At 45.9% G+C, this 10,206-nt stretch overlaps 1 protein-coding gene across 1 annotated transcript in view; it reads left to right on the top strand.

Moving 5' to 3' along the window:
- The first annotated feature begins 6,523 nt into the window (after positions 1 to 6,523).
- Positions 6,524 to 10,206, top strand: part of CISD2 (CDGSH iron sulfur domain 2) — a 12,756-nt gene continuing 9,073 nt past the window's right edge. Inside the window, exon 1 of the mRNA XM_006033769.3 lies at positions 6,524 to 6,679. Coding sequence (XP_006033831.1) covers positions 6,577 to 6,679 — 103 coding nt within the window. The 5' untranslated portion in view covers positions 6,524 to 6,576. The remainder of the gene's footprint in view (positions 6,680 to 10,206) is intronic.

Genomic DNA, 10,206 nt, shown 5'->3' with positions numbered 1-10,206 from the left:
CCCCCCCCCAAAAAAAATAAAAAAAAAATGGTTTGCTAAACACTGGACAATCCTGGCAATAGAAAAACTCATAGCTATAAAAGAGGATAAAGCAAATTATTATACTACTTGGACTTTTTGTTGCTGCTTTGACCCAGCTCAATATGCTGTTGTCCCAGATGCATGTGTAAATGTGGTGCCGGGGAGCAGTAAACTCCAGTGCAATAAGCTCCAGAGTTTATTGCTCTGCATTAATATGCACGTGTATATATGCCCACAGAAGGACAGTCAAGATGCTAAATTTATCGGGATCAAGTTTCATGAGCCATAGATATGCTAATGTGGGAGAAACGGTGGGTGAAACTCATCAAGAATAGACAAAGTAAGAGTAGGTTTTGTGTATTGGGAATAACATGTGTAGAAATTTCCTGATACATTTATGGAACTCACAAGAAAATGATATAATGAGAAATCTAGAGGGATAAAATGGAGCAAGAGAAAGGGGTTCTTTGATAGTGTGAGCTGATCTGCTGGAGCCAAACAGCATGGGACAGTTCAAATCTCCCTCACTAGCCCAGTTGTACATACTGTGATCAAATGCTTTTAACTCTACTATGTGGGTACACTCATTAATAAGTATTGTAACATTGCTATTTAACATATGGTTGGTATTTTGTTATATTTTAGAACACTTGCTTAAACTAAACTGTATAACTACTAACGGCCTTTGGATTTAATAAAGGAATTCTAGTTGAATTACTGACATGGTCAATCATATTGCAAGAAACTTCCATCTGATTATAGAATCCCACTCAGACTTTCTTCCTAATGTTTCCATAAGCTTATGACTCTGTTCTTTAATATATCCAAAAGAGTAATCAGTAATACTGAGTGATGCATATGGAGACAGGTGAGGAGCAACAGGAATTGTTCTCTTTGTGCAGCTCAACTTTCAACCTGTTGGGTGGAATGCAGATCAAAGGCAGCAAAGCAGGGCTAAGGTGCTTCAGAGAAATGGTAGCAGTGCTATCAGTATCACTGTTAGCTCCCACAGGAGACAGGGAACAAGGGAAAGAAAAAGGAAGGAAGGGAGTTTAAAGACAACATGGCAGCCCCCTATTGACTTCATTGGGAGTTGGCTAGATTCAGCACAGCAGGCTTTGGCTCTGAGTGTCATGTTTTTGGGCCTTTGTACATGCCACAAAATTTGCCTCTAAAGTGGCTTAACTGCCTTTTTGCACCGCTTTAATGGCATTGCTGTTTGCACTCTCGGCGGCGTATTCCGCTTTAAATTACTTTGGTATGTAGCAAGATAAAATACGGCTGAAGTGTTTTAGTTTGCTACTCAACAAAGTGCAACAGTGCATGGGGCACTGAAAGCTGATGTGCTCAGGGCCTGCGCAGTTCAGGGGCTGTGGGATCCGGTGGCAGCCTGTGTAGGCAAGGTCCACTAAAAAAAAGACAACAAAAAAGCAGTGAGCCTGATCTTTTTTTTTCTTCTTCTCCCCAGAGCCTGCCTGCCTGAGCTGCACGGGGGTCTGGTGCTTCCCTTCGCAGCTGCCGAGGGGGGCAACAGTGCTTACCTCTGCAGCTGTGGGACCGCCTGGGTCAGGTGCCAGCAGGCAGGTGCAGCCTGGGGGCCCCTCACGGAGCTCAGGGACTGCTCAGCACGCTGGCAGCTGCTCCCCCTCCTCCACTTCTGAAGAGGCAGGTAAGGATTGGGCCCCCACCCTTGTGTACACGCCATGGAGGCTTAGTTCTGTTTAATTCTCCCTAAATTGAAGTGGTGTTTTTAAACACCCACCGTTTCATCACTAAGTTGTACAAGCAAGACTGTGTCATACCTAATCTGATTTCTGAACTTTCTAAGGATGCTTAACAGATAAAGTTCTCTTGATAAATGTGATATATTTTATTAGAATGACTAAATACTTGGACAAATTGTTCTTTACAAGCTTTTGGGCATAAATACCTCACTCAGGATGCTTGGGCATTTAACAGTTGAATTACGTGCCTAATGGCAAGACTTTGTCCAAAACAGAAGAAATCTCTTCTGGACCTGGCAGAAAAAAGTTCTTAGAACAGTAAGAAGCTTGGGTGAGAGAGAGGACACAGGATGCAGGGATAAATAAAAAAGCTGAAGATAATGATGGAGATGTTGTGGACAGTGTTTAAGCAGGGGCGAAGTGGGACATTAACAACAGGCCAGGTTTAAACAAAATGGATGTTGTTGTTTCAAATAGACTGTATATGTTTGATGTGGCTTTTACCCCCTTCCTGGCCCCTCCCCTCTCAGTTCTCTCTCATGGTCAGTCTAAAATATTTAATATTTTTTGGAAATATGTGTATTTGATCATTGTGAGGAGTGAAGGTGAAGCTGGATGCAGGATAAAACCCATATGAGATTTCTGAAGAATGGTATAAATCTTTGTCCTAACTAGGATTTTAGAACTGATAGAATTAAAACCTAAAGAGAAGCCTATAGCTTTTCTTGTCCAATGCAGCATATAGGCAAAGTCTTGTGCAGAATTTTAAAAGATGTTAGTCTGATCTCACTAATGTAATATGGACGTGTAATAGCAGGGGGCATCATGAGGCCAGTCAGGATATCAGCCCACCCATCTAACTCCCTAGATGTAACTGCTGGCTCAGCTCCTAGGGCCTGGGCTTATATCCTGGCTGCCCAGCCTTCATCCAATCCAGTGCCCCCCTTGCGGTCATGTGACCACTTTGTTGGGCCTAACTGCACCTGCCAGCTGCTCCACAGCCTGCTCAAGCCTCTTAAAGTGGCAGGTACCACAGGAAACACACTTTTAAAACCTAGTCAAAGCAAGGCAAAAGGGACTGCAAGATCAGTTCATCCAAATCTTGGCCTCCCAATTCAAGGCCTATTATCCACGGCACTGCTTTTCTCACTCCAAATTGTTCTGCTTTGATAGTACACGGTTAGGGAGGAGATAAAAGGGGAGAATAGCACAGACAATTTGGTCACACCTGTGTAGACAGAGGTAGGGGAATGAAGATTTCCTGTTAAATCGAAAGAAGGAGCAACATGCTCCAATCGGGCATCTAATGAAGGAGGGAGACTAATTTTCATTGGTGAATCATATGATCATTGCAAAGTTCTTAGCCTTCATAAAGGTACTCGCATAGATGCATTCCATGCTAGGTGGTGCTAGAACACGAAGAGTTTACTCTCAGGAGCATTGCATCTCATCTCTGTTGAGGTGAACTTACCTGACTCAGGGGCTACATTTCAGGTTTGGTAGGATTCTCTGAACCAGATTGTCCTGAATGGCTACATGACAGAAGTTTTTTCACTGGCCAAGCAGTGAAAAAAATTCTATGCCAGGCATTTATTTCTTCTTTTGGTTAAAAAAAACAAACCTGCCTGCATTCTCTGCATAAACTATGCCTTTATGTATAATATTGTAATTCCCAGCAGTCAGAGTAATTTCATATGTCTCCATCTTGGAAGCTTCAAACCATGATATAAAAATGTAACACCTATGGAATGAAAAGCCCCTTACATGTAGAAAAAGCTTTCTTGGAGGTGTATGTCTGCAATAATTTGAAGACTGCTGACATGCAGTGTAACTTGAATGGAGAAAGGTGGTAATGAACAGATTAATTCGTAAATCATAAGATCATATGTCATCAGCGTTAGAGTTTGAGCTATAGCTGTATCATATTTTGAACCCATATGACATAAAGAGAAAGCTACAGCCATGATATGGTGTGTTGTTTATACAGCTGACAATTAGATATTATATTTATAAGCATAACTGTGTCTGGTTCATTGTGATCAGACCTGAGGAACAATGTCTTGCTTTCAAAATCTTGCCTAACTCTATCCCAGTTACATGGTTGGTCCAATAAAAGATACTGCCCTAAGAAATCCTTGCCCCTCAAATAATTTCTGGACCATCACAACTGCAACATTACACTTACAGTACCAGAATAAGGAAAGTAATAGCATGGCATTGAGCAGAGGTGGCCTTAGGGAAAATGGTGCACTGGGTGACATTGTATTCTGGTGCCCCCTACCCCCACCCCTCAGCAGCGCAGGGGCAGGCAGGGGCATGGGACTGGAGCAGGCATCACCCTGCCCGCACTGTCCAGCCCAGCTCCTTCTGAGCAGTGGGTTCAGGGACACCAGTGCCTCAGGGACAGCAGCTCCCAAGCTGGGGGTAGACAGCTCTGCCCCTGCCCTGCATTGCCCCCGGCCAGCTGCCAGGGTAGGCTGTGCCCAGGGGACTGTGATGGTGTGGCAGGGATTCATTCTGTCACTGCCTGAGCCCAGTGCAGGGCTGGGGCCGGGGCCGCCGAGCAGCACAGAGGGGACCAGGATGGAGCAGGGTGCTTACCTGCTCTGTGCTTGAGAGTGCAGGGCAAGCTGGATGCACAGAGCAGAGCCAGCAGCTGGGAAGGAAAGGTTTGTGTGAGGAAAGAGGGGAACGTTGGGAATCAATTAGGAGGCAGCAGTGTTGGCCCAGCTTGCCTCCCGCCTCCCTCTGCCCACCTCTCTCAGTGCCACACCACACTGGGATCTTGGGGCGATGGGGCGGGGTGGGGCTGGGGGTGGTGCCCTGCATGGCTGAGCCAGGGATGCATAAGAGGACCCCATGGGGTGGGGGACAGTGGCAGGGATCAACTAAGGAGGGGCAGGATGGCTGGGTGACCCCCTGACCATCTGGGCTGTCACCCACGCTTAATGACAGGTCTGGCACTGAGCATTCAAATATCACTTCTTCAACACTGTCACTTGTCTGAAACCTTTAGGACTGTTAAAGGCTTCAAACAAGCTGGGTTCAGGAACCTGAGTTTCAGTTCTGGCTTGAGTCCTTAGCCAATCAGCTTGATGATAGACAGACAACAATTATATCACAAGAGTGATTTGGGTATAACAAAAGTGACTTGGATATGCAATTTTGACTAGATTTTTAAGGGGCTTCTGTATTAAATACTTTAGGGAATAATTTGAAATGAAGGGAGGTGGGCAATATTAACCAAGCTGTTAAAAAAGTGAAATAGTTTAATTTTAAGTGTGTGTGAGAAAAACGTTCAGAAGAGGAGACGGCCTATGGCTGATTTATAATTTTGGAGGTGGGCTACAGCCTACATTGTGGATCTGGATGTCCCAGACATTCTTGGACTTGGACCCTTGCTTCAAGGCTGACTTCCTGCCTCTGTCAGGAATTAACTCTGAGTTTTGACTTGTGGGGACATCTATATCCACATGTAAATCCTGGCCTTGCAACAAAAGCCCAAGATGCAAATATGAGTGAGAACAGAAAAATTTGCAGGACTCCAGTACTTGACATCATGGCCAAACCCTGATTTTTTTAATTATATTCTTAAGTCCCTCTCTAAACATCTGTAAAATAATCAGAGATCACTCAATAGTTCAGGCCAGGCTGCTAGTGCACCCTGCTTTGAGGCCTCTGGGCCCTGACTCAACTGGATACATATGGGACAGCCTTTAGAAAATTCTCCTAATATTAAATATATAACAGAGCACAGTTGGTGGCTATAGGAAGGCCTTGATCTTCATGCCACTTGGGGCCAGAGCTTCACCTGATATAAACTGGCAAAGATCCCCTGCCTTTATTGTTGTGAATTGCCACCAGCTGGGAACAAGCAGCCTTTGTTCAGTATCAGGGCCCATTCTTAGGGGTGAGGATATCCTGGCTACAAGGGCATGGTGAAAGCCACAGGTGGGTGTTTGCTGAAGCGCGCTGCTCACCCACTAGAACAGCATTTTTTACTGCGAGTCAACACCCAGAAGTGGGTGGCAAGAATATATGAAAGGGTCATGAACAAACTTTAAAGATGAGTTCTCCTTTAAAGCAGAAAAAGCGTGGGAAACCGCGACTTTTCCCTTGCAGGCTGGCAGAGGTCCCACACCCACCCCTTGCTCCACACGCCGAGGGGGCTGGGGCCAGCAGCTCAGGAGTGCGGGGCACTGGGTGGAAACTGGCCCCTAGGTCCTGGTACAAAAAAGGTTAACCACGGCACTCGAATACACCTTATTTACGGAGGGATGCGTAACTTCAGAGGTAGACCAGGTTCTTTGGTTAAATGCAGTATCTTTTATTACACCAACTAAATAATTGGAAAACAAAATGTTCTTTGCAAGCTTTTGAGCACAAGCATCTTCCTCAGGCATAGGGTGTTTGTGCCCGAAAGCTTGCGAGGTGGAAGGCTCGCGAAGACGTGCAGTGCCGGCAGAAACCCTGCTGCCGCCCGCGGGGTTGCCCCGTATTCCCCCCTCCCCCAGTGCGCATGCGGGGAGGGGAACACACGCACGCGCAACCAAAATGCCAGGCTCGGTGCAACCCCTCGGCCCCGCGCAGCGGGTCGAACTCAAAACACGGGTTTCTCCTTCCTTAGTGCGCATGCGGTGGTGTGTGTGCATGCGCGCGCATGCCACGGCCCGGGTTTAGTTCAACCTTCCCCTGCCCCCCTGTAGCAAACTCAGGGCACGCTGAAGGCAAGGGCTTCGCTTTCCCCGTGCGCATGCGCAACCGAGGGAGCGGTCCGGCTGGTGGCCTGAGCTCCGGGGGCGGAGCTACGGCCCGGCCCGAGCCTGCCGCCATGGTGCTGGACAGCCTGGCCCGCATCGTGAAGGTGCAGCTGCCGGCCTACCTGCGGCGCCTGCCGCTGCCTGAGAGCCTTAGCGGCTTCGTCCGGCTCACAGGTACTAGAGCCGGTGGAGCGGGTACGGGCCGGGGCGTCCCCGGGAGCCGCCGGCAGGGCGGTGCGGGCGACTGGGGAGCCCGCTCCCGCCGCAGAGGACCCGGCCCGGCCCGCTGTCGCCGCCAGCACACGGAGGGGAGCGGTTATCCCCCCGTCCGGCATTGGGGAGAGGCCGCACCTGGAAGCCTGTGCCCAGTTTTGGGCCCCGCTGCAGAAAGGATGCGGATAAGTTGGAGAGAGGCCAGCGGAAATGGTTGGAGGGGGAGGGCACGTGGTTGCTGAGGGGACTGGGCTTGATGGGCGTTTATACACCGGCCTGGGGCTGGAAAATAGCAGTGAGGATGCTTTAATTAAAGCTGGTCCAGTGAGTGCTCCCACTGCCATGTTTCAGTGCAGGGACACCAATACACGTGACACGAGTCTGCTGGAGCACAGTAATTGCCATGCTCCGGCAGAATCAGTTAATTGCATCAGAGCAGCTCGATGCACGTGTATAGGTGCCCAACTTGGTCTGCAGAAGACAAGACTGAGGGGGGATTTGATAGCAACCTTTAACTACCTGAAGGGGGGTTCAAAAGACAGTGGAGCTCATCTGTGCTCGGTGGGGGCAGATAACTGAACAAGGAGCAATGGTCTGAAGTTTCAGCATGGGAAGTTTAAATTAGATATTAGGAAAAAAGTTCTCACTAGGAGTGTGGTGAAGCACTGGAACAGGTTACCTATAGAGGGGTCATGGACTCTCCATTCTTGGAGATTTTTGAGACCTGGTTCAACAGAGCCCTGTCTGGAATGATCTAGTTGGGACTGGTCCTGTTTTCAGTAGGGGTTTGGACTAGATGATCTCCTGAGGTCACTGCCAAACCTAATTTTCTGTGATTCAGTGGCAGGGAAATTGGGTGATGGGGAAGAATGACCATTAATACTACCACCTGCCCCCACTGCCAAATTCCCCCCACTCCTTCTCTACTCCCCACACACCAGAATTGGTGCTGGGCCACACTCTTTGTACAGATGGGGTCCTGCTGTGCCAGATCAGGGCCACTGGCTGGATCAGACCCACAGAGGGACTAGGCACTGCCCATCTGGCCTGCCAAGAATAAAGGTTAAACATTACCTTAAATGTTAGAGGCTGCAGGTGAGAGAGGAACAGTGGTCAGAGCCTTGCTCATACCCAGTTCACTGTCCCTTTCATCATCCACGCTCTGCCCCTGTGTGACACAGGACACTGGGCAAAATGGACCCATGCTCTGACGCAGATGTTCTTAATGTTCGTATCCTCCTATGAGAACACCCATAGCCAGACACAGCCAGCTGCACACGGTAATCAGATTGAAAAAGGTGAGGAAATGCTTTCCCACAGAGTCATTAGATGTCTCTTGGACTTGCTAGAGTTATGCCATTTTAAGGATAGAATTGTGCTGTTTGAATTGGTGCTCTGTTGAGGTCCTGAATAAATTGTAAATGGGAACTTCATGAATCAAACCTTTTGACTTGGTTGTCATGCAGATGAAACCTGGAAAACACTCTTTCAGCTAGCATTGTTTGTTTGGGAGCGGATACAAAGATCATGTCACTGCTCTGGCAGTATTAAAGCTCCCAAAACTTAGGCTGGCTCACTTGCTTACACTGAACACCAGGCTTTTTCAGATTCAGCAGTGTTAGGGAGCATTTGAGTTTTGTCTTCCAGCATGTTTACGTTGAGTGTTTTCCCATACTATATCTAACTCTCTCTCCTGAGCACTACCAAGCTATGCTTCCTTCTTTCTAAAGTTTCTCTGGCATGTGGTAATTATTCTGCACCAAGTTAAGGGAAATCTTCATTCTAATATGAAATGGATCAGGTACCATACAGCCATAACATTTGGTATTTCCTGCCTTAAGCTTTCCATCTTGCCACTGTAATGTTGTGTAACAGTATTTTTTTAATTTCATTTCCTAGTTTAAAATATAAAGCTTCTTGACTAATCCCTGTTTGCTTCAGCTGTCTGAGCCTGTATTGCCTGTAACTGAATTGTTGTGCAGTCTACCTGTGTTTATGTACACAAAATATGTGTCTTACAACACAATGAATGACATAACAGAATTTTCTCTTATTAATGCACAGTCCTGCACATGCAACCACACAGTTTTTAAAGCATTTGTGCTTTTTATAACTTGAAATACAGACTTCTTGCTGAGACTATATAGCATTAACTTTGAAGTTATAAACTTTAGTCATTTGACAGATTCTGAGAAAACATCAGTTTTTTTTATGGTTTTTTGTTGTTTTTTTTTAAAGAGGGAGATGGAAGGGGAGAACTCCTTAGCTTGTTACATAACTCATTCTGCTTGCACTAAGTCCTTTCTGCCTGAAAGGAGTATGGGGAGCTCACCTCTGGCTGAGTCCATTTATATGACACTTCAGTCCCAAAGGTGAATGTTTCTGTATGTGGAAGAAAGAAGAGATTGGAATGAAAACAGCTTTGTTACTGCTATAGCAATTCACTGAGCTTAGATAGAAAACTCCAGAAGTTGTATAAATTTGCTACCTTTGATTCTTACTGTCTTCACTAGTACTTGAGCAGTTGAACTTAGTAGAAAGGCTGCAGATCCAAAATGTAGCCAGAAATACAGAGCTATGGGCTAACAGCATAAATCTGCATACATGATATCCTCCCCCCTCCCCCAGTATGCAGCTAGGCTACTATCCATTGTCACACTTATCTTTTTCTTAAAGGTATAACACGTGTATCATGTTGATAGCACTAAAGTGAGAAAAACAGCCGGAGGTGACATGTGGAAGGCTGAAGTATTCATTGTTAAGGTAAACTTAACATGATCAGCATCATGTTAGCATTAGCATGGTAAACTTGATGTAATGAGTCTTTTCCAAGATCATCCCTCCTTGCAAGCTTCCATCTTGGCCAGCAGTCCTTTCTTTCATAGTAGCAGCCACCTGAAATAACAGAACGTGATAAACAGAATGACCTTGTTTGTGACCCCAGTGGTTCGGCATCAACTAAAATGGATCCTGAAAAGACATGACCATATCTAAGTTAAAGACACTTTTTTTTCTCCTTATCAGCTGTTCACGCAGCATGAAATGCACAAATTCCCAGGCAGTGTTTTGTGTTATCCTAGTAACACTGGTGCTGACATTTCAAATCTCTCGTGTTCATCTCACCACAATATACGTAGGCTGCGGTGAAGCTAGTATTTCAAATTAAATGCATTTTAATGGACCTCTGTGATTAAACATGGAGAAGGCCAGATAAAGTTTGGGAGGACTTTGATACAACCCACCTCAAAGTGATTTCTGTGACAAACTTACAGAATGAGAGGCTTCCTTAAAAATAAAAACAACAACATTAAAGTTAGGAAATGTTTATTTATTTAAGAATAATAATAACAATAATATTTTAAGTAAAGGGAAATATTAAGAAATGTATTATGTTGTTTTATAAAAATAGTCAATAAAAAGGGATTCTCTTTTTAAAGAGGGCAAACAGCCAGCGTGTAGGAAAAGAGCACTCTCAGAGGTGGGTAAAA

Source organism: Alligator sinensis, unplaced genomic scaffold (genome assembly GCF_000455745.1).
Source record: "Alligator sinensis unplaced genomic scaffold, ASM45574v1 scaffold1520_1, whole genome shotgun sequence".
Lineage (NCBI taxonomy): Eukaryota > Metazoa > Chordata > Crocodylia > Alligatoridae > Alligator > Alligator sinensis.
This window is presented reverse-complemented; position numbering and strand designations above follow the sequence as displayed.